Genomic DNA, 26,423 nt, shown 5'->3' on the forward strand with positions numbered 1-26,423 from the left:
GTTTGCCTAAATTTTGTGGATGGCTTGCATTTAAGGCCAGAAAGACTCCTATTAATTAGGGTGTTCAAAGGTCAAAGGTCAATATCTGAGAGACTCGAAGAAAGAAAACAATTTTAACAAAAATACCTCGGGTTCTATGACTAAACTTCATGAAAGGCTTGCATTTTAGACATGAAGTGTGCCATATGATTTTGGTATCAGAAGGTCAGAGATCAAGATCACTGATCCTGAAAGAAGAGAAATGGTTTCTGAAAAATAACATGAACTTTCAGTCTTTTACTTGTACGCTGTCATTGACTTTATCTTCACCAGTCTACCAGAGGGTCAGACCTTCAGTGGCACTCTTGAAGTTTAGTCCTTCTCACAAACCAGTTTGGATCGCTTTCTAATGTATTCACTTGCCTATTCTTTTCCCATTCACATTCTCACTGTTGGCTATACACAAAAAATTCCATAACAATCGGGAGAGCATTTCCACATCTTCTCTTCAATTCTAGTACATTGTAAATCCTTACTACAAGGCTAGCTAGTAGAAACTTGTTTGAGGGGCAATATGCATTATACTTGCCAAGTACTGTTTTAGATTCTTAAGGCTAAACATGACAGTTCAGAAGTGACAACCTGATGACTATTTTGTACAGAACCTATCAGACAAGGTCCTGCTATATTTTGTACTGAATGCATATGAAACTGTACATAACCTCACCATGGGGAAATGCAAACTTTCTCGCTAATGCCATCATACTCAAGTCAAGTACATTTTGTGATGTAACTGTCAAAATGCCAGTGGAAATCAATGACCAGTGAAATAGCTTGTTTTTTAAAATTGTTACAAGTGTAGGCTCTTACAAAAAGCAACAAGAAAAAGGTGAAGACAACAAGCTTTGTAAAATTTACTAAAGATTTTATTTCTCTAGAACATCAAGTAAAAAATGAGAAAAAAAGGAACTTACAGTTTTATGAATCAAATCCAAAAATAATCCAAGAATTACACAATAGAAGTCCTAGTAATAAGAAGTCCTGAATGAAACTGAGTTCGAATCCCAATGAAATCTCAAATGGAAAACAATGATGTCATTAATAGTCAGCAAAAAGCTAGTGTCAACAGTCTCTTGTAGAATCACAGAAAATATTATTCCAGTTTTTGAATTTTGTATAAATGTATAAATTTCAATAAATGTCCTTGTCCAAGAATTAGTTTAGAGCACTAGTATTTCCAGGGAAAATAATCACATAAAATACAATAATTTGAAGAAAATGAAATCTAAGCCCAAACTGTTCACAACTACACAACTTAACATGTCAAAACTTTAAAGCCCACTGACTACTGTACTTCTATACAAAACATTAGGTATAAGGCTAACGTAAGACACAAAACAGATTCCCAGATGGGGGTCACATGGTTATCCTTTTAGAACAAAATAGAAGCTTTTTACATGCCTAACATCGCATACTGCCAGTATGGTCTTAACTGAAATCAATGGTTCTTACTCTGGGAAAGAATAAAAAAAAGAAGAAAAAAGTTTACCAGAACTGCCACTGTTTCTGATTCAGGGTCAGAAACTAGGTACAGTGTTTCTATTATTATAACAGTCCGGTCAAACAGAACTGAACTGAATTTCTGGAAAATGTTAAATCTGGTAAACAAAGTTACCTTACAATAGCATGTAATGGTCAGGAATAATAATAAAAATTAAAACTGACAGACAAATAATTAAATATACATAACAAAATACTAAATTTTTGTATTGTTAGAGAAAATGACTTAATGAGTTATGTGGATACTACATCTTTTAGTAACTGATTATTCAACCAGATGAAGAAGGATTTTCATAAAATAAGTATAATAATACTAATAACTCTATTTATACTATTTACTAGTGGTCCCAGGTGACTGAGTGATCTAAAGTGCTTGCCTTTACCAATCACTGTAATCTCACCTCTGTTTGCATTGATTCGAGTCTTTGGCTTGGCCAATGTAGGTGTGTGTTAAAGCTGCCAGTAGTTTTCCATGGGTTGGTGGTTCTTGCCTGGGTTTTCCCAGGTTCTTCCTCCACCAGTTATATACCGCTTCAGTGACCTGAGTGGTTAGAGCATCCACTTGGATGTGGCAAGAAGAGGGTTTGAACCTCAGCCAGGTCATACCAAAGACCTTTTTAAAATGGTATTAGCAGCTTCCTCACTTGGTGCTCATCATTAAGAGGTTAGTGTTAGGACTGGATGGCCTGGTGTCAGGATAATGTGACTGGGTAGGGCATCATGCTACTGCATGTCTGGGGCATGATGCCCCAGTGCTTGACGTCACTATAAACTCACACCGCAGACATCTTAGCGATATGACTGAAAAATTGTTGAAGATACATTAAAAATCCAAATGACACACATACTCTGTGAGTTATACTGGAAGCCTGAGATACGGCATTGAACCCAAAACAATAACTGCTATTTACTTTGTTACACTGCAGGTGTATAATGTACCATTTGTACTTGAAAAGTATAATTGGGAATAAAATTATTCTCTATAGCAGCTTGCACAATTTTGGACATTTCTTTGTTGCTGAGTGTGCAGATTTGTAGTGATTTTCTTATTTTAGCAACCAGTTCTTTGCCTGTCAAAGTAACTTAATTTTTTAATTGAGTAAATTTAAATTTTTAATTTTAATAGATGTTTTCATTAAAGTAATGCCCCAAAATCTTGACACACTTGCACAAGGCAGTATTGGAATAAATGGATTAAGTGTTTCATAAATTTAACAAAACAAATATCAGTTTTGTTTGAAATGAGAAAGTACTGCAGATCAACAGAATCACCTTGTCAGTAATGGGTCTTAACTGCTCACAGCAAATTCTACACTGCCTACAGCCCAGTATAAGCCTTGTCAATAATAATAATAATAATAATAATAATAATAATAATAATAATAATGATAATAATAATAATAATAATAATAAACTTTATTTAATGAGCCTTGTCAATGAAAATAATAATAATAATAATAATAATAATAATAATAACAATAATAATAATAATGATAATAATAATAATAATAAACTTTATTTTATGAGCCTTATCAATAATAATAATAATAATAATAATAATAATAAACAACTTTACTTTATGAGCCTTGTCAATAATAATAATAATAATGAACTTTATTTTATGAGCCTTGTCAATAATAATAATAATAATAATAAAGTTTATTTTATGAGCCTTGTCAGTAATAATAATAAACTTTATTTTATGAGCCTTGTCAATAATAATAATAATAATAATAATAATAAACTTTATTTTATGAGCCTTGTCAATAATAATAACAATAATAAACTTTATTTTATGAGCCTTGTCAATAATAATAATAATAAACTGTATTTTATGAGCCTTGTCAATAATAATAATAATAATGAACTTTATTTTATGAGCCTTGTCAATAATAATAATAATAATAAACTTTATTTTATCAGCCTTGTCAATAATAATAATAATAATGAACTTTATTTTATGAGCCTTTTCAATAATAATAATAATAATAATAAACTTTATTTTATAAGCCTTGTCAATAATAATAATAATAATAAACTTTATTTTATGAGCCTTGTAAATAATAATAATAAACTTTATTTTATGAGCCTTGTCAATGATAATAATAATAATAATAATAATAATAATAATAATAATAATAATAATAACAATAATAATAATAATAATAATAATAATAATAATAATAATAGTAATAATAATAATAATAACAAACAGCTTTATTTTATGAGGGTATCTCAGTTATAATATACTCTTCTTCCCAAATACATTAAATCAAATGCACAAAAGTGTACATGATATGCACAGAATAAATTGGAGTGCATGTATTTAAATCTTTAATTTAAAATTTGCCTTTCAAGATAATGGTCTTACAGTTTTGTTTTGAGCACACTTAGATTTGTTTCTGCCTTTAAATTAATAGTAGCACCAGAGTAGGCAAATGATCTTTCTTTAAAAAGTATTTATTTTTAGAAATAGTGTTCTGCAATGAGCTTTTGTAATTGATCTCAATTTAGGTCCCTGGTATTGTTCTTTAGAAATATGCCATGCAGATATTATAGACAAAGCTCATTCTCTACTTTGAACATTAATATGGACTTTTGGTAGTCTAATCTGAATTCACTTTTCAGCAATTTAAATTCCAAGAATAGAAATTTGAATGGTGTATTAAATGGTAAATACAGGATAATTTGTAGCTGACCATTTTTGAAGTTTGTGGATTGTTTAAATATTGCTCTCATTTGTATTCCCCAAATTGCATAACAATAGTTTCACTTGTTTGCACCAGTCTTGATGCTTTAAAACATGAACTTCCAAAACATTTTCAGTTAGGTTATCTCAAATATGCAGCTGTAGATTTGGGTTTCTGTTTAATGATAATCTTTGCCTGGTTCCAAGCAATATAATTTTTAGGGCATTGATAAACAGTGAGCACCAATATTCAGCTTGATATAAATCTTCACCCAATTGTTTATTTAATGTTTTAACATTATAATCAGACTTATCTACATTTGTGTCAGCAGCATATAAAGTTTTGAATATCGTACATACAGCAGCAAGTCATTTTTAAACAATAATAGAGGCCCTAAAATAGATCCATGTGGAACACTGTTGTTGATGGAAATGAGCTCTAATGTAATGTTTCCAATAGCAACTTTTCTTCTTTGGTCAGAAAGGTATCATTTAAAAAATGCAAGAAATAAGTGAGAACATTTGCACTGTTCAGGTTTCCATGCAAATGTATTATGGTCAGCTAGGTCAAAGGCCTCGTTAAAATCATGATATATAGTTCCAACTATTTCTCCATTGTCCATAATCTAACATTCATCAGTGAACTTTGTTACTACAGACAGACAGGAGTGGTTCTATCAAAATCCAGATTGGAATGGGTTATAATACATATCATATTTCTCCATTGACAAGACCAAGGTGTATGAGCCAGCATATTAAATTTATCGGAATATAGAACGGGTAGAGGAAATATTATCAAGCAAAGATCTTCTATGTTCATATTTGCTAAACAAAATTAAAAGTGGGAGGTGGGCTTATAATTGGAGAAATACAATAGATGTATTAAAATATTTTCTCTTTGTTATAAAATGTATGACTTGCTAAAACTATGACTTGTTAAAAATAAGACTTGTTAGAAATGATCTTTCGTTGTAATAAACATGGAGTTGATTAATGTAAAAGGCAAATCTTAAATACCAAATACATTAAGTTACAGTTCTTAGTGAAAAATGTTCGAGTATGACTGTTGAAGTGAATTTTTCCTTGTTGACTTCATATATATATATATATATATATATATATATATATATATATATATATATATATATATATATATATATATATATCTATGTATGTATGTATGTATATATATATATATATATATATATATATATATATATATATATATATATATATATATATATATATATATATATGTATATATATATATATATATTGATTCAATAGATAGTTGTAGTGGATACAATTCCAGTGGTGACCTTGCTGTTCCGTTGTCTAGCAGCCTACAAGATACAGTGGACTCTTCTAAAAATATCAATAGAAAACGGAAAATCGACAGCAGTGGATCAGATGGAAGACCACATGTGATGGTTTCACCATTTAAAGACGCCCAGTCACATTCTTACAACCCCAACAGCAGTCAGACAGAGTGCAAGATCAACATAAGCCCAAAAGTCAAGGTCACAGAGGAAATGGTACAAGACATGAACATTCTCAGTGAGAAGAAAAGTGCTGATCCAGACAATGATGTGATTGGGGACCAATGTGGTGATCAGGCAGCGTCTCTTGAGTCCACTGAGTCAAGTAATTTTAATATTTTTTTCTTATGGTCCAGTAATAATCAGATTATTCTTGGGTATAATAACTTGAACTAACTTGATGGGGAAAGCCAAAAAAGAAAAAACATTGCCTACTACTGTTTAACATAATTGTTGCATCTTTTAAATTTTTAAGAAAATCCATAAATTCTGCATATTTTACAGTTTTGGTAATTATGCAACTGCCTTGTTTAATCAAAATATATGAATAAAATATTCACTTTTAATTATATCTCTGTAGTTCTTGGACATTAAAAATGTTTACAAAATTAAAATGAATTTCTGGTGAATTCTTTTCTTCAACAAATAGCTGGTGATGACATGAAGGACTCGAACCATTCTGAATCAGGGAATGATCAGCAGCTCGAGAATCATTCATCTGATGGTAAAATAACCATGATATTCTTTTTTTCTTTTTCATGAAATTAATTCTTTATTTTCTTTTGCTACTCATTTCCCACAACATTTTTTAAAGATAACATGAGGGATAGGTAATGAATGGCCACCATTCCTTGTATTTATACTTGCATGCATTTGAGTGCATTTGTGTGGTACTTAGTAGCTTATATCTTAGAAACTTCAAATTGTGGAATATAATTGTGGAGGCTTGTAAATGTGTACAAATAGTTTGGAATTTTCTTGCCACACTTGGGGAGGGGAACATTATACAAATGGAGAAGTATTCAGCTGACTGTAAAAGTTGGGCAATGGCACAGTTTTGCTTCAGAATTCTGGTAAAGGATTTTATTTTGATGAGTTTCTCTTACTGGGTCAATACATTAATTTGTGTCTTCATGTTTAAAAACCTAGTTTCACTCTCAGTTACACACAAAGAAAATTTTTCCTAAAGTTTAACAGAATTTGTATTTTTTTAAAGATATTTTGCTTTAAATAAAAATAAGCTAACTTCATATCCAGAGCCAAATCCAGTTGGGTTCATTTTTCATTTTTGAGTGAAAAAGATGAAAATGACTTTGTATTCTCAATAGTGTAGTCTTGGAGGTTGGACTCATTTGTTTACGAGGCTAACATATGCTAAAACTGGAGCAATTAATGCCTTGCAGTAGATGATAGCCTTGCAATGGGTCATAGGTAATTGGATAAAGAGATATCATGTAGACAGATATGTGTGAAATATATGATTATTGTTTTACACGTATTCACATTTTCTTGAATATATAATATGCATAAGCATTTTAAAATACAAAAGACTTTACAAATAAAACTATGTTCTCTAAGAGTTATAAGTTTTGCATAATTGACACCTGAAAATAATAATAATAATAATAATAATAATAATAATAATAATAATAATAATATTAATAAATAATAAGACTGGATAGCAATGTTACAGTTCGAAGAAAATATTCTTACATAAGAATTACTTCTGAATAAAGACAGCTTCGACAACAATTTAATTGCTTGCCTTTTTTAAGAAGAAACTGAATTCACTGTTCTTACTTTATAGAGGACACAGCAAATTTTCAACTAAGGGCAGACACAAATCCACTGCAGCTCAGAAAATATCAGCTAGAGCTTGCCGAGATTGCTCTTAATGGTGAAAACACCATTATTTGTGCTGAGACAGGGTCAGGGAAGACATGGGTGGCTCTGTATATTGTCAAGAATCATTTAGAGTCTGCCAGTCCAGGAAGTAAGAGCTTCAACTTTCTTTACTTGTGTGATCAAGCTCAAATATAAGTCTATCCCACCATTTTTACAAACTCTTAACAAACATTGGAGGTCTCTGCAAATAAGTCCCTGCCCCTTATTTGGGCCTACTTTTGAGTTTTTCTTAAACATTTGTTCTGTCTTTAAATAACATGGTATTTTAGAATTCTAAGTCTTCCTGTTTTAATTCCTTCTGAAGAAAATGTCAGCTCTGGAGCGATTGATGCATGACAACAAACCTGTGTGTGTTTTAGTACAAATGATTAAAGCAGATACCCTGGTTGACTGCTGTTGGTGTTAAGTAGCTGAGAGTAACCTGACATGCTGAGCATCAGTCGACCCAAAAGCTGATCATGATTTGATCTGCATTTAAGGAAAACAGCAGGACATAGTTGAGTGGCACGCAAATAGTGGCAGATAGCTGTTGAATTCCAGACGGATACTGACATAACACAAAAGTCTGAATCATCTGGAATGTGTCAATGTTAATAAAGCTTAATTGAGAAAGGTTTTATAAAAAAATTAAAACCCTTGTGTTTGGAATCCAAATATTTGCAAATCTTCAGATTTTTTTCTCATATTTATACAGCCATCACAAGGTGGAATGAATATTGTTACCATGTTATATGTCCAAAAGTCAAGGTGCTTGGGATTGTAAGCAGGAAAGCAGAAAAACTGTTTCCATGTGACAGCTTTACTTTTATACTAGATACCTTGCCTGCGGCATGATGCCCATTGCTAGACATCACTATAAAATTTCAAACTGCAGACATCATAGTGATATGACTGAACTATTTTTAAAGCTATGTTAAAAATCCAAATCACACACACACACATGCACACACTATCATTTCCAGATGGAAAATGCAAAGTATTTGTGGAATAACATCACATAAATCTTTGAAACTTTTCCAGCCCTGTTTGGTTTTTTTTTTTTAACAAAGTCACTTCCCCAGAGTTTCTTCCTTTTTCTCATTTACTTCTCACTGAGATAAAGTTAATGTATCGTAATAGAGAATCATCCAATGTTTCACAAAAACCTAAAATATCAAATTTGATACAAATGTCTACAAATTGAACAACATCTTTATAGTTTGACAGGGCTTTAATATTCCAACTTTAAAGTTTCAGATCAGATGCTTTATTGGATTTTAAGCAGATCTGTTCTGTCAGTGCCTTGGCTGTGATTCTAGTTTTGTGTACTTAGTGTAACTGAGGAATTGCCCTCATTATAATCTCTCTTATTATTATCCATCTTTAGCTTTACCTCAGCCATCACCTGGACAACACGGTTGTACACCCTGCTTGTGGATATGTTGGCTTCCAATCAGGATCCCTTCATTACACATACGTTGTGTTTCCCAGAATAAGCTTACTGTATCATATAGCTTCAGATTTTCCCTATTTTTGTGTTCAGTCTTGTAGGCATATAGAGCTTTTCACTCATCTTGGTGAGATCCTTTGTTACACGATATCCATTATCTCAGGATAGCTTTTGGTGGGTTGTAGCATGTACATGTTCTTTATCTTTAATTACATCCTAGGAGCTTAAACTACGTAACAAGAAAAGGTAAAACCCAACAGGCAGTTTATAATCCAAAATATAAATCAAGCACTATAGAAGAATCATTGTTCTAATTTCAAAAAGTTGAAATGACATCAGTGTCCTTGAATATTTCATGGTAATCCAACGAAATTAATAAATACATGTATCCATGTCCTTGAATATTACTCAATAATCAAACACCTTACCGTCTATGTAGAATGAATGTATCAGCTCTGCTATTACAATGAACAATAAATAAATAAATTTAATTCCTATCACTCACAAGAAGAATAAGAACATGGTGATTTAATTCCTTTATATAGTCATCTAATATGCATCAAATAAACAAATAGAAAAGATTATCAAACATTTTGTAACAGTCAACAGCCAATCAGCAGCTGTGGATGGTCATGACATTTCTAGAGTACCAGTGTTCTCTTAGGATGATGTCCTGACCTGCATTCAACATTTATGACCTATTTGGACCAAAAATAGGATGTTGATATGAACTCAGCAATTCAACCTTGATTTATGAATGGAAATAGTACTATGTAATACAAGACTTTGCTCTTTAATCAGTATCTCATTTGCATACTGAATATTTAGAGTGCCCAAAAGAAAAAACTCATCTTGTGCTCTGATATTTCCCAGGTCTCTCTGCTGTTGCCTTCAAGCCCATGAATTGACAAAATTTCACATCTACCTTGAGCTTCAGTCTTGTCAAGCTTCCTCAAAATATAGTATAATTCTCTTTTCGCAAGCTTTTTATTTTTATTGCACACAGTGTCACGTTTTCCTCCCTTAATTTGTTTTATTCATTCTGTGTACTTGAGAACCAAGTTTGGAATAATTGCTGTTTAAGGCAATTAAGTCTTGATGGATAGTCTGCAAAGCCTTTCCAGTTCCGTTCCAGGTTCATCTGTAGGTTGGAAAGTAGATCTTAGTAAGATGGACATCAGTGGAATCAAAAACTAATATTCTGGCCTGCTTTTCTTTACCCTGAGTACAGTGCCCCTACCGACCAACTTATATTGCAGCACTTTATACTTTCCAACTGAAAGCATGCAGTTTTCTAAAGATTTATTATTTAAAACAAATAATGTCTTTAATCATGTGATAAATGGAATCTTAATTAGTGCTCATTTCAATGAAATTTATGAAACTTACTGAATAATTTCAAACCACTGTTCACCATCAAGGTGTACAAAAAATAGAAATTATTCAACTTGTTTCAGAGATTTCATTTGAAATTAGCACTCATTGAAGATCCTCATTTTTTTCAAAATGTCAGTAAAGGATATTTTTCACACTTTTTCTGTAGAGAAGAAGGTAGTGTTCATGGCTAGAACCATTCCACTGATCACGCAGCAACAAGAATTATTTCAGGAGCAGCTACCTGATTACACAGTAAGTAGCTACCTGATGGCACAGTAAGTACCTACCTGATTACACAGTAAGTAGCTACCTGATTACACAGTAAGTGGCTACCTGATGGCACAGTAAGTAATTGTCTACCTGACTATACAGTATCTGTGTGATGGTAATTAAACTACCTGATTGCATGACAATTATATACCTGATTACATGGTAATTATCAACCTGGTACAGTCACTTGTGACCTGAATACACAATATCTACCTTATTACACAGCATGAGTACGGTAAGTATTTTCCTGAGTACATAGTACATAGTACGTGATTACATGATAAGTATCTGCATGGTACAGTAAGTATCTGACTACTTATACAGTTAGTATCTACCTTATTGCACAGTAAGTTTCCATCTGATTGCACCATAGGTATCTACCAGATTATTTGATAAGTATTTCACCTGCACCTCCATCTTCCATGCCAACATTCATTTCATGAATTCAAACTTTTAATCTTTCAGGTAGTTTAAAGCGGAGATCTATTTTTACCATCCCATTTCATACATATCTGCATACTGGTAGGTCTTTTAATATGTGCAAAATAATAATAATAATAATTTGATTGTAAAAACAGTGTTGATCAGTAAATTTCTTTTGGTAGCTGATACTATCTGTATGTAGTAATATGTCTTAAATATTGAAATGAAGTAACTTCATTTTAACTGTAGGTTTATATTCTCATCCTTGTAGACAAAACTGTTAACTGGCGAGTTTGAACTTTCCATGGCGCTGCACATGTTCTTGCCTGACTATGACATCTTCTTCCTCACGCCGCAGATTCTTGTCAACAACCTGGAGAAGCAGACTGTGTCCCTGAGTGATTTTAGCCTGATGATATTGGATGAATGCCATCATGCAAGGAAGGATGAGTCTTACAACAGACTAATGAGAAAATATTTGGTGGCCAAAGTCAAGAATAATGTTTCAAATTTACCACAGGTGCTTGCTTACAAATAACATTTGTCAGCTCTGTCTGCTTTTGTTCTGTTCTTCATTATAATCCAAGATTATCCTAGTCACACTTATGTGGGTAAATATATATATACATGGCCTACAGTCTAACATCTTTGTCAGTAAACAATTGTTCATTCATTTCATTTTTTAGACCGTTGGCATGTATTACTAGCATAAACACTATCTATTATTTAATTGGAAATCTTCGTGGTGGCCTTTATAACAACAACACATGTGACTAAGTTTATTAAGGCCAACTATTAATATGTATTGCACAAAATACATAAGTAGCATATCAACATTTATTCTTCAAATATTTTTCCCTGATAATAATACCTTAGTAGTATGACCACTACTTTGCAAATCCAGCTCTTCAAGGTACATTTTAAGCTAGAATAAAAGTAAAGTACATTGGTGTAAGTTAGAGATCTTCCCAGGTCCAGTGCCATTACAAATCCACTTAAGTCAATACATTGTCATCACAACATCATGGATTCATGTTGTTACCCAACCCCAATTCCTATCACAGCCTACCGATCCTGCTACATCAATGATCTACTCTTGGAATCCTAGCACCATTTTTGCATCAATTGCTTACATAAGAAACAGCAGATAGCTTATCAGTATGGCACCAGCTACAGAAAATTTACAGTCCCAAATGACCAATACCATACCTGGACCATTGACATTACATTCAGTGATTGTCTCAAGATCAGAGTGCCCTATCTGGCCTGATTTCTTGTCTAGTATACCATGCTTCAGTATATGAGGACTTACACTCGTAAGTTTCATTGTCATTACTGTATCCAATCATGTCTAGAGAAGAAACAACATTCTGCACATTGATTGAGGAGCTTTTTGGCTGTTGGCTCCTCCTTCTCCATATATGGTCATGTACAAAGTTCCAGCATTCATTGATATATTGGCAAAGATAGACAAGTTGACATTTAGTTACTACAGTCTGGTAGCGTTGAAGCCAGTATGACATTGTTTAAAGAGGCAGTTCTATGACTCTTTCTTTTTATCAGAAGTAATGACTTCTCTTTAATTATAACTTTATTTACTATATGATGCACACACACCAGTTTTTGACAGAGATTTGGCAGGCCTGGGAATGTCAAGACCCTATTTAGTATGGATGAATCAGAAGCCCTTCATTGACACACAACAGGTGGTCCAAATCGTTATTGCAGTAGACAGATATTTGACTTAGTATCCACCAGTATTTTTTCCTGGTCATGTTTGGGAATCATTTTCATGGATGCATTGTGTCCTAAACAGAACAGCACAGCACATGCTGGTCAGTGTTATAAGAGCATCACTGAACCTCCAGCTTGTTTGAAGAGATGCATCTCTCTCCACTTTGACCTTCCTTAAAAGAACATTATTAGGCTGCACTTCAATTGCAGTAGTTGTCATTAAACTTGTTCTTCAGTACCATGGAGGGAGTAAGCAAACAGGCCACCCAGGAGACAGATCTTGCACATGCCCAATGCCCTTGACCTCACTGTTCTTTTCAGAACAGAGATCACAGAAATTTTCACCTAGGGCATGCCTGATGGGGAAAAAAGTCCAACAGGCACTAATCTGTCAAAACTAGTTTCCAAGGCCATTGATGACAACAAGCATGAAAGTAGAGATCATTTTCACCCCGTTTTCTCTCCAGGCTAGCCTACTTCCTGCAGGAAATTTATTGTATGCTCACACCGTCATTTTCACATATACACATGGGGGTGGGGCAGGAACTCAGACAATTTGCTGTACATAATGATAAAGTCTTTGTCTTGATAAACCAATGGATCAAGTGTTTCATCTCAGATGGCCTCCAGGTTCATTTAGTGCCCATTTCCCATTATCCAGGGCACTCATTGCAACAGATGTCTCAAAAGAACCATTAAGAACCATTGTTCTGCAGCAGGGATTAGCTGGTCATCTAAATAAAATGGCAGTAGATATTGTTCAATACATGACTGAGTGGGATTTTACTTAAGATTGTTCTTGATGCCAAATGTCAATGGCACCCATCAGCCAGTCACAGACTTGGGCTATCTGAATCTTTTAATTTGGGCACTGTGGTTCAAAATGAAGGTGCCGAGACTGGTTCTAAACGCGGTTTAGGAGGGAGATTTTTCTATCAGTTAAAATCTTCATGATGCATACCTCCATCTTCCAGCACATTAATCCTCCATGAATCTTCCCAGAGATCAATTTCAGGGATACAGTATCCCAATTCTTGTCTTCATAAGACTTATTATAGAGTAATGTCTCACTTCAAAGCCAGCTCCATTTCCATAGCTTCTCATTTCCTGGACAGTGTACTGCAAAAGCACCAGGTGAGTTATATTATATTTTATGTCAAGGATTATTGGCTGGCTCATGATCAGCAGCAATGATTCTTAGAAGTTTGATTTTCTTCAGTAATATATATATATCTTAGTAGCTGGAATACTGGAAGTATGATTCATTTCATTATTGAAGGTTAAAATTTTGAAACACAGATGTGATTCAGGGATAGATGAACCATCGATGAGGCAAGCAAAGTCAGCAAATCAAAATTTTACAACTCCTGGTTGATGAAATTTGACTTTGTAAAATGCAGCAGCAAAGGGAAGCATTATTTCTTTGCACATACTGCAAACACTATGTCTTGATTAGCCATTGTTAACATTATGACATTCCTAAATGACAACCACACAGCATCAAGACAATGCAGGAATGCAGAAGTTGGTCCCAGAATTAACTAATATGTTTAAATTGTCAAGTTAGTATGGGTTTTGCATGTTTGATAGATGCAGAAAGATCATTTTCTTATGCTGAGGAAAATTCAGCAAGATCATCAGGGAAGTTTGAACAACTGCATGGTCCATCCAGTTTGTGATGAGTGCAGATGTGAACTCTAATGATACATCATCTTCAACCCCTTCCTCCCCTTTTCACTGTTGAAAACAGCAAAGACTCCATGTAGTTTACATTGTATTCCACTATCTAGTTAGTCTATTTTTTAAACAGTGCTTGTGGAGTTGTGATTATATGTGTGTCTGGTGTTGGTATTTTACATTGCTAAGTTTACCTACAATTTTCTGTCTGAAAGTGTACTATTTGATTTATTTTCTTTTCTCCTTCAAATGTGTTCCCCAATCATATTACTTTAGGAATATTAACCTGCTACCTCACAAATGCAGCCATACTAAAAGACAAAAATCATCTTTTCCTGTCAATCTCAATAGACAAAGGGCATATTACCTCCCTTTGGCACCACATCATGCTGCTGTTTGTTTTGCTTGGCTGCTATACTGGTAACATCATGCAGTTTATCATCTGACAATCCAAGCCATTTTTGTGTTCTAATTGAACCATCCAACTTTCCTTTTGGATCTATAGTGTGGATTGATCATTTTGCTGCATGTTGTATACAATATTTAATTTTTTTTGGCCAAATTGGAGTGATTTTGTCACCTTTAGGGACCATGTTTTTTTAAAACCATGTCACACCATCCTTTTGTTGACCTCATACAAGGCCATTACAAGTTAGCACGACTTTGACTTTTTTCACCTGCTCTGTTAGTAATGGTTTATTTTTAGCAAGTTATTAACTTGCTGCATTGCTAATTTATGCTTTGTTTTCTTGTGCTGTTTCAGGAGAAATGTGTGCTAAATGCATGTAATGCAAAGTTCTAAGCAATAGTCCGCATGGCATTAAAGGGAAAGAAATATGGAATAAGTCGAGCAAGATGACCTAAAGTTTGTCAGTGGGGGAGTTTTTTCCAATTTTAGATAACCCAGTGGGCATTTGTCACCCCACATGCCTGAGTATGGCCCTTGGGCCTGTAAGTCAGGATGCGTGGGGTTTGTATTGGATCCAGCTCATTATACCACTGCACCTTTTGAGAAGATGGCCCAGCCAACTAGTTTGTTGCTTGCAACTCCAACTCATTGGGGGAGTGCCCCTCCCTCAATTTTAGGCAGCCCATTGAGCTTAAGTCACCCACCCCAGCATGTCCAAAGATGGAGAGCAAGGGGTCTTGTACCATATCCATTAAATCCAATGCATAATAAAACTGCATCACTGATAGCCTGGATCCAGCTGTCACACACTGTCTGGCCATCCCTACATGGGGACCTTTTCATTGAAATGGTCCAGCCAACTGTGATTGACTGGGATCATAGTGACAGATCCCTCCATCTAACCATACCATTAGTGACATACCCTTACTTTGACGGATATTTCAGTGAGAAATTTATCCAGCCAGGCCTTTGGAGTAACTGGTACCGACTTCTATACTGCCAGCATCCAGGCTGACCATTCACAGGGCAAACCAGCCTTCCATATGTTCACAGCTGGTCCACAAGGGTATGCTAGTGACATTTTCAGAGGGGATGGAATTGAGTCTTCATTGCTACATTGTGTGCCTTCTCTAGAGCTGAATGGAGACCCAGATTGGGACTCATCACACAGTAAGTGCAACGAAACTCCTTCAAATCAGCCATACTTAGATCTGTCCATGGAATGCACTGAATTTTAGCTTGAAAGCTACCATCAAGGACTTTTATAGGGTTTCTGGTTACTTCAGAATACCATTGACCCAGTACTGCTACCCAAGTTCAAGAATTAGTAGATCTCAACAAGACATTCTGGCTCTGTCCTGAACTGGCTAGAATTAAGCTGATCAGTCAGCGGCTTTTGGTTAGTATTGGCTAGAATTAAGCTGATCAGTCAGCGGCTTTTGGTTAGTATTGGCTAGAATTAAGCTGATCAGTCAGCGGCTTTTGGTTAGTATTGGCTAGAATTAAGCTGATCAGTCAGCGGCTTTTGGTTAGTATTGGCTAGAATTAAGCTGATCAGTCAGCGGCTTTTGGTTAGTATTGGCTAGAATTAAGCTGATCAGTCAGCGGCTTTTGGTTAGTATTGGCTAGAATTAAGCTGATCAGTCAGCGGCTTTTGGTTAGTATTGGCTAGAATTAAGCTGATCAATCAGCGGCTTTTGGTTAGTATTGGAGACCTGATAAACTCTTAAGCTTTCCGAAACCAACAAGTTTTGTAAAATTCAACAAATAATTTATTTTCCTAAAATGCAAAGTGAAAAATGTAAAAAGAACTTATGGTGTTGTGAATTAAATCACAAATAATCCTAGAATTTCTAACACAAGTCCTAATGATTAAAGTTCTGAATAAACTTCAGTGGTATTCCAAAATATGTCCAATGCTGGAAGTATTGATGTGCTTGTGATGACCCATGTCATAGTGATGTACCAACAGTCTTCTGTTGAATCACTATAATACAATCCAAGAATATATCCTTATTTGAATTTCATTATAAATCCATGTTTTTATTTCCAAGAATGTTATTTTTGTGCACTTTGTATTTCGAGAGAAGAATATCTTGAATTAAATATTAAATAATTTGAAAATTCTAGCCCTAATGAAATACTAGACACAACAGTAATACAACTGATTCTGCTCGGAATACACACCACAAAGGAATAATTTTTAGATGAACAAGATTATTTAGTCTTCTGCTTGACTTAGGTCACAATTAGCATTTTCTAAAATAAACACTATTACATAATGGAAAATTTCATTCTTGAAGGTCCCAAACATTTACAAGATAAAATCTTAATTTTAATTAGAAGATCTGCTATTAAAATTATGATATAAAATATGGTAAGCAACAGGTAGACCTTTGCATTTCATAGGGAGTTTCCGCTGTTTGGACTCAGATTGAGATAAACATGTTGTTTACAAATCCAGAATCAATGATTCAGGTCACATATAAAATAAACTTGATTTTGGACAATATCAAGCCCAAATTCCAATTATCCATATTATATAATGAATAAAAAAAATTAAAAAATCTAACAATGCAAATTACATATACATAACAGTTTAGAACTTGGACACCTTCAGTACTGATCTCCTGGTCCTTGACAAGAATATAGCAGCAACTGTTCACATGTTCACTTCACAGTTTTCTTGAGTGGCAAAATCCAGTTCATTACCCCACTGAAATTCAAGAGGAGACAGCATGATCAGTCCGCTATTCTGTCTGAAGGGATGATTATGCAGTCAGCCTTGGTGTGACTGGTGCATATTTTCATGTCCCTCATGTCCACCTCTCATCACAAATTTCATTGTTTTTGCTTACTGTCATGTGGTTTATCAGTTCAAAGTCCTTAGTCTTTGGCCTCAACATTAGCCATTGGGTTTTTACCAGGGTTATGAATCACATCACCCAGTTCTGGTACACTTTATCTACAATGACAGCAGCATACCTGGATGATATCTTCCAGAAGGATATGGTAAGTTCTATTCTCCACTGAAGCAGAACAATCTTCTCTCACATTTTAATAGGTTTTCTAGTGAACTTGGAAAAGTCCAACCTTTGTCCATCTCAGCTTTTTGTCCATCTGGGTGTGGAGTTGATCATCAACTTGAATCTGGTATTACTTCCTCACGTTTGAGTACTCAGGATCATCAAACTAGTCAGGTTGGCTTCAAACAGGACTTGGATTTCAGTGAGAGAGTTCTTGCAACTTGGATTATTCAATGTGGCAGCAGACTTCAGCTTGTTTGGCCATCTTTTTATGCACCACATACAAATGATGTGGCTAGAACAATGGTGAAAGGCCCATTTTCAAGTTCCCTGTGTCAAACAGTCATGATCGTGCCCAAGATATGATCATTCTTGTGTCTGTGTTGTAACCCAAGTTAGCTGACCATGGGGATCCTGCTGGAAAAGTCCCAAGCAGAAAAAATGGTATGTACCAATGCTGATACATATGGTTGGGGTGCTGGCCTGTTGCCAGACTTCATTGTCATCAGAGAGCATAGCAGCCTCTATACCTCAACCTTATAGAAATGAAGGCTGTCAACAATGCCTATCATTTCTGGAAAGATCGACTCTCAGGCAAAATGGTCCTCATTATGTCGAACACCTCTGTGGTGATGACCTATCTCCTCAAACAAGGGACACCACTCAACCTGTGTGTTCTGATTTGATATTTTCTTTGTTGGTGTGACAATCTCCACATCAACATACAAATCAGACACATTCCTGGCAGACTTAACGTCTTGGCTGACACTCTATCCTGGAGAGGTCAAGTCCTTCACACAGAATGGTCTCATCATCAATCAGTCTTCAATCAGATCTGCACACCTTGATGGTGTCCAAAGATTGACCTTTTTTTGACAAGATGGAATCACAAGTTGCCCACTTTCATCTCTCCAATCCCAGATCCAGAACCTTGTGCTGTGGATGCACTGTAAATCATTTGGGAGGGGTTGTGGGCATTTACCTACCCTCCCACAGTCCTGATACCAAAAATAATTCATGAAATTACAGGGTTAGAAATGCAAGATGATTTGGATAACCTCTATCAGACGAGTCATTGATCTACTCAATCTAGTGATAGATCTGCCCAGGAAGATCCCAGCCAACCTGAATCGTCTCAAGCAACCACAGTCATGGCTGTTCCATCCCAGCCCAGACCATCTTCTTCTGTGTGCTTTACTCTTATCAGGACAACCTTGTGAGACAAACAATTTAAACCTTTGATCGCGGAAAGAATCTCAAGAGCAAGAAGATGCTTCACTCTGATGGCTTACAAGGGAAAGTGCATGTTTTCAGGGACTGGTGCCAGACCAATAACATCATCCCTCTGAGTGCTTCAAACCCTCAACTGGCCAACTTTTTTGCTCTGGCTCTTAGTGGATAAACAGTTGGCCCAATCACAATCAAAGGCTAGCTCTCCAAGATATTGGACATGTTCTGGCATCATGGCAGACATGATATTGAGCATGATTGAGACCTATTGGATCTTTTAGCTAATTTTGATCTCATTTGACCAAAATCTCTCACTCTGTTTCCAAAATGGAGCCTATCCTTGGTTTTAACTTCCATCGATTCTAATAAATAAATAAATAAATAAATAGCACTTTGCTAAAGTTACCATCCTACAAGACATGTTTCCTGATAGTTTTAGCTTCCATATGTAGGGTAAGTGAATTACCTGCCCTGTCCATCGACCTGAACTATCTTCAGTTCAGATCAGATGGTTCGGTGGACCTCTTGACACAACCAGGTTTTGTAGCCAAAAATAGGTTACCATCCCTCAGTACCCAAAGAGTTGTCATTTGCCTTCTCTCTTCCATAGACAGGTCAAGAGAAGCAGCCATGCAATAACCTGTTTGAGCTCTCAAGCATTACTGGAAACACACAGAGACTTAAGTTGTGGCATGCTTAAATGCCTCTTCCTTCCAGGGAAGGCCAGGAAACAGAATATCACCCATCAGGCCCTTGTTTCATGGCTGAAGTGGGTTATACACTAGGTGTACTCTGACATCTCTCAAGATCAGAGTCACATCATGAAGATTACCATTCATGATATTCGAGCTATCTCTCCAAGCCTTGTGTTCGAACATAACATTTTGATCTGAGATGTAATAGAAAGTGTTGGCTGGCATGCAGGGTCAACCTTCTCAGGTTTTTATCTCAGAGATTTTGCATCACAGAGGCAAACCTTGATTTTGGTAGGTCCAGTAGAGGCAGCACAGACAGCCACAAGACCCAACTAAATCAATCAACACAGCCTGTTATCTTTGCTGGACTTGCCAGTGAAATATATTAGGTAAGATTTCAATATTCATTGCCTTAACTGTATGTAAGGGTCACAGGTCAAGTGACCCTTGGATGTATTGCTTATGTAATAAGGAGAATGGGTTTACATTTACATGGGCAAATCAACAATTATTCCCTAGAAGGAGACCTGAAGTCGAGGTCGGATGTTCAGCATTCCATCTTCCTATTACCTATTCTACTATAATGTGATTGAGGAACATATTTGAAGGAGAAAACAAATTTGAAGTTTCATTTTTCTGAGAATACTTACCCAATGACATTTCTTAAAACCCCTCCCAATCATCCCACCATGTGAGCATCCATATGAGTATATTACCTAAAAGTAGCGACACTTGATGGTGCCAAGGGGAGGTACTAAGCAAGAGTTATTGCCCTTTTTCTATATGAAAAAGACTAGAAAAGATGATATTCATCTTTTAGTCGGGCTGAATTCGCAAGATAGCTGGCTGTCTAACATAATGTGATTGGTTAACTATTCTCAGATCAACATAATTTACTAAAAAATTTGCTTTATTTAAATTTGAATTTGCAGTCATTTTTATATGCATAAAGGAAAATTGATAATTTATTCCCAGTTGTATGATGTCACTTTCTTGCATCTGACCACTCCAGTGGCCTAGTGGTTAGAGCATTTGCCTCGGATGTGGGAGGTTGTGGGTTTGATCCCCGGCAGAGTCATACCAATGACATAAAAATGATACTAACAGCTGCCTTGCTTAGTGTTCAGCATTAAGATGTTAGTGTTTGGACTGGTTGGCTTGGTGTCAGGATAATGTGACTCGGTGGGACATCATGCTGCATGTCTGCAGCACCATGCCCCAGTGCTAGACATCACTATAACCTGCCACACTGCAGACATTGTGGCGATATGACTGAAAAATTGTTAAATCTATGTTACAAATCCAAATCACATCACACACTTTCTTGCATCTTGTGCACTGATCATCCCTTGAGAGCTGAAAACACTTTCTGAGTCTCAACCCCACCCCATTCCCACCATAAATGCCACCACCACAACCACCACCACTGTCAGAAAGGCTGGCAGGTATGGAGTAATAGTTTATAGTTTAATAGTGATGAACATAATGAAATCTTCAGTTGTCTAAAGTGAATATGAAGGAGTTTGAATATGTTACATAATGTTGACAACAGACATAGTGAAATTCAGTGGAATATAATATGTTACATAATGTTGACAACAGACATAATGAAATTCAGTGGAATATAATATGTCGATTAGAAGATTATTTAATTTGCTACAGACAGCATGAGGTGGAGAGCTGATGTATTATTATAATTATGCAATGCCTATGAATAAATATGCCATGAAGTATAATGCAGCTTTTGTGCACACACAGACACACACACACACATACAGACACACACACACACACAGCTCCGGTGGCCTGCTGGTTAGACCATCCACCTAGAATGTGGGAGGTCACAGGTTTGAACCCTGGCAGAGTCATACCAAAGACTTATAAAAATGGTACTAACAGCTGCCTCACTTGGCGTTCAGCATTAAGAGGTTAGTGTTAGGACTGGTCAGCCTGGTGTCAGGATAATGTGACTGGGTGGGACATCATGCTACATGTCTGCAGCAAGCATGATGCCACAGTGATAAACATCACTATAAACTGTCAACCTGCAGACATTATAGCGATATGACTGAAAAATTATTAAAGCTACATTACAAATCCACATCACACACAGATACATACACACACATACACACACATACATCCATGTGCACACCTCCCTGCTGTATAATATTACCTTCAACAGTTGAAGAAGGTGTGAGCAACTGAACTTTTGAGGCACTCACTTGAATTTAATTTTATAGATTATATTCCTTGAAATGCAGATTTGGCAGTATTCATGCCATGTATCTTTTGAACAGCAGACATGGTTTTTAAGACTCAGTTTGCATGTTCTAATGCAAATGACACCGTGGTTCTTATCCCATTGAACTTGCACAGTGACTGTATTTTTCAAAGTTTGTGTTCTAGAGTTTTTAATTGCCTTTTTGTTTGATGTCTGTATTTTAACTATATACTTGTAATAATAATGTTAATTCCTTTCTCAGATTTTAGGTCTAACTGCTTCCATGGGAGTAGGTAAATCTAAATCCGATAATGATGCAGTAGATTACATTGTCAGCATTATGGCCAATCTTGACACCTATAAACTGTCCACTGTGGAAAAAAATAAAGAGGAGCTTAAAGAATTCATCAGTATTCCTGAAGAAGGCAAGTGCATTAATATCCACATGTCTTGAACTTTAAGATTTTCATAGTCTTGTAAACTGAAACTCTATAAATGAAGTTCTATAAACTACTCACTTCTGTTTAGAGGTACTGTTCTCATGTCCCAGAGATGATTCCATTAGAAGCCACTGTTCTCATGTCCAGAGATGATTACATTAGAAGCCACTGTTCTCGTGTCCCAGAGATGATTCCATTAGAAGCCACTGTTCTCATGTCCCAGAGATGATTCCATTAGAAGCCACTGTTCTCATGTCCCAGAGATTATTACATTAGAAGCCACTGTTCTCATGTCCCAGAGATGATTCCATTAGAAGCCACTGTTCTCATGTCCCAGAGATGATTCCATTAGAAGCCACTGTTCTCATGTTCAGAGATGATTCCATTAGAAGCCACTGTTCCCATGTCCCAGAGATGATTCCATTAGAAGCCACTGTTCTCATGTCCCAGAGATGACTCCATTAGAAGCATATGTTCTCATGTCCCAGAGATGACTCCATTAGAAGCATATGTTCTCAACCCAAAGAAATGACTCCATTAGAAGGCACTGTTCTCACATACTAGAGATGATTTCATTAGAAGCCACTGTTCTCACATCTCAGAGATTTCATTAGAAGCCAGTTTTCACTTCCCAGAGATAAATCAATTAGAAGGCACTAATCTCACATCCCAGATATGATTTCATTAGAAGCCACTGTTCTCACCTCCCAGAAATGATTCCATTAGAAGCATCTGTTCTCACCTCCCAGAGATAAATCCATTAGAAGGCACTATTATCATATCTTAGAGATGGTTCCATTAGATGCCACTGTTATCACGTATCAGAGATGATTCCATTAGAAGCCACTGTTCTCACATCCCAGATATGACTTCATTAGAAGCCACTGTTCTTGTCTCTCAGAGATGATTGCATTAGAAGTCACTAGGAATTTCTCCTTCAGAGGCCAATATTTCTTAAGGATATGTTATTTAGACCAGGTTGGCACTGCATTAATATTGTTGTAAGACAGAAGTTATTTAACATATAATAGTAATAATATCAAATTCTGTACTGTCACAAACATTTTGAACAGAGGAAACAGAATATTGCAGGAAATGTAGGATCCTTAGAAAAATTGTAGTTAGCCACAAAATAAAAAGACAATATCAACAACTGCTAGTTTATAATATGAGTGATCTCCATAATTGTGTTAATTAGACAGTAGATCCAGCATATAGATATGCAAGCTTGTTGATATGAAAATAATTGTTGTTCAGACTGACACTATTTTTTTTCTTGATAACTTGTGAGCATCAGAGTCCTTAAACAATGACCACAACATGAGTGACAATCCAAGATAGCAGTTTGCATGTGGCATTCAGTACCAGAACACCACATTTCAATCAGAAGAAACTGATAAAGAAAGAGAAAAGAAAATAAGTGTTCATCAGAATTTAGAAGTAATTTTCAAATATATCATTGCACAGTTTGAAGAACAGTTCACAGATTAGCAGGCACAAATTCAGGAGTTGGTCATGGTATGTGATTTTAATGGGAAATTAGGTATGTTACTGTGATGTTGGCAACTTTCATGTATTGTAATTGGTTCAAGACCATTATTTTGTTTGCTTGCTTGTGTAATCATGTCAAAAGACTTACCTTTCTCATCATGTCTAGAGACCATTAAGTTCTCAATAGTTCTGAAAAAAGCCAGAATAACTACTGTGTAGGTATGGTAATTACAGCTGTGTTATGATTCTTTATGTTCTTGATGCCATGATTTTTTGACATGAGATTAAAACATTTTGTGTTAGTATAAACGTTATATGCTGGCCTTATTTTTAGTTCTGTTTGAAAAACCGGTCAGATTTGTTCAGTTGCCTTTATTACTAGTTAGATTTCTTCATTGTAATTTGTAATTTAAACTTACATTATGTGTCAGGTAACAGTAGTTTTTTCACTAATATTTTTTGAGAAGTCAATTTTTTACAACTAATGGACAAATTAAATATGTTATGATATGAAATAATTTGTAATTGCACTGTAAAGTGGGAAAATACATTGTGTACACATTCTACAGTTATCATGTAATCTTTTCTTATTCCATTTTGAAAGAAATTAAAGCTTACAGTTAATGTTGCAGCAACTGTTAGAGTTGTTGTTGTTTATGTTTTGGGTTTAACACCATTCTTCAGTGCATCATAGGCTATACATGGCATCCAGTATAACTGGTGGAGGAAGAAACCAGAAAAACCCTGGTAAGAACCACTGACCCATAGAAACATTAACTGGCAAGCTTTTTCACATACCCACATCGTCAGTGCCAGAGACTGACACCCACATTGACAGAGGTGAGATGGCAGTGATCTGTAAAATGAGCACTGTAGACCACTCTGCAACAGGGGGCCCCAGCATCTGTTACAGTAGGAACATTTGTAAACTTGGCAGCTCTAGGTGTGATTTTTATACTGTACACACAATCTCATTAGTGAAATTTTCAAGATCAAATTGTTCAAGAAAGTGATATCTTGAGTTAAAACATGGGATAGTTTGGGAGTGAATTGACAATGTGAGAATGTTCTTAATATGCAATTTTACAACCTTACTATTTTTTTATTTACTTTTTGGAGTCTGCATTTTTATTATTCAACATGTGCTTTTATAATCAATCTCCCCATAACCTACTCATATCCTTTACAACATAACACTTTGAAATTTGGAAATAGATTTTGATATTCAGGTAAGGGTATACTAATTTTAAAAATTTTCATCTATTTTCCATTTTGAATACAGCATGTAGATACAGGACTTTCTTTTTCATGCAGTGTCCCTCTTCATAATACTGCTCAAGGCAGTCATAATAATAAAATGCAGTTCCAGTGAATCCACATTGTACAGCAACCTGTTACATGTTAAACTGGCTTATACAAAAAACTTCTTAAAGCTGGGTATTCATTGCCATTATAATGGGTTCTTATTAGCCATAAAGTGAAATGAATTTTGTTGGTTGTTAGTTTTAACATCATTATTAACACATTATGGGTTAAATCATGCTGAGGAAATAGAATTTAACTGCCTTTCACAAGGATTCACTGAGGCAACTGAAGTGAAATGAAACACAAAGTATTGAAGTTAATAGATTTCCATGAAGCCGTTTTAATGTGTTAACTGGCCTGCTGAATCATGATGATGTGTTTCATACTTCTGACAGTTCAAAGGTAATGTTGCTTAATTGAGATATTTGTGATCAATTTTCACCTGAAAATTTTGGCAGACCTATAGAGTTTATAAAAATATGCATTTAGATCACAAATGTTTTCAAATGACTTGGTAAACATTATTAAAAATATTTTTTCCCTCCTGTAGAGACAGTGAAAATGAAAGACAGGTCCACTGATTTGTGCAAGAAGAGGATCATGCAAGCAATGTTTGATGTGCAGGATAAACTTGAAAGTAGGTTGTTTTTTTTTTCATTATCTTACCTGTGAAACATTAAAGTGTGCAATATCATGTGACATAAAGTGTTTCTGTGGGACTGCAATTCCTGTACAGAGTTCCAGTCTGTGATGTTTATCAAATATTCTGTGAAATTTCATTCTTTTATTCTTTTCTACCTGTCTCAGGTTGGCTTACTATATTTGGCATTGTCAATCTACTTGTCCATCCTCTCATCTCTCTGCGCTTACCTGACCTTTTTAATAGTTACTGTACAGATTCTTTTTAACTTTTCACACACACACACACACACACACACACACACACACACACACACACACACACACACACACACACACACACACACACACACACACACACACACACACATGCACACATACACACACACACCTTTTACAAACAGAATTGGAACATCTTTAATTTTCTAAAATAAAATAATGAAAGATCTGCATGCCAGTCTTCAGTTAAAATAATTTTATTGTCAAGAATACACTTTAGAATTTAAAATGTCCGACAGAATAACTAATTTGTAACCTCTGTGTGCAAAACTCGGACATTTTAATGCAATTCCCTTAATTAATAAACCAATGCATTATAATAT

The 26,423-nt window shown here is 35.3% G+C and overlaps 1 protein-coding gene across 3 annotated transcripts in view; it reads left to right on the forward strand.

The window, feature by feature from the left end:
- Positions 1-26,423, forward strand: part of LOC149794953 (antiviral innate immune response receptor RIG-I-like) — an 84,518-nt gene that overhangs the window by 11,348 nt on the left and 46,747 nt on the right. For all 3 annotated transcript variants that reach the window (XR_016422218.1, XM_089964617.1, XM_089964618.1), the window contains 7 exons: positions 5,516-5,872; positions 6,197-6,271; positions 7,355-7,540; positions 10,425-10,510; positions 11,223-11,471; positions 22,209-22,371; positions 25,733-25,819. Coding sequence is in view for 2 of the 3 variants with exons in the window: in XM_089964617.1 (XP_089820743.1) it covers positions 5,516-5,872; positions 6,197-6,271; positions 7,355-7,540; positions 10,425-10,510; positions 11,223-11,471; positions 22,209-22,371; positions 25,733-25,819 (1,203 nt within the window). In the remaining variant the exon portion in view is untranslated. The remainder of the gene's footprint in view (positions 1-5,515; positions 5,873-6,196; positions 6,272-7,354; positions 7,541-10,424; positions 10,511-11,222; positions 11,472-22,208; positions 22,372-25,732; positions 25,820-26,423) is intronic.

This window comes from Sinohyriopsis cumingii, chromosome 7 (genome assembly GCF_028554795.1).
Source record: "Sinohyriopsis cumingii isolate HCF-2022 chromosome 7, ASM2855479v2, whole genome shotgun sequence".
NCBI classification, from domain to species: domain Eukaryota; kingdom Metazoa; phylum Mollusca; class Bivalvia; order Unionida; family Unionidae; genus Sinohyriopsis; species Sinohyriopsis cumingii.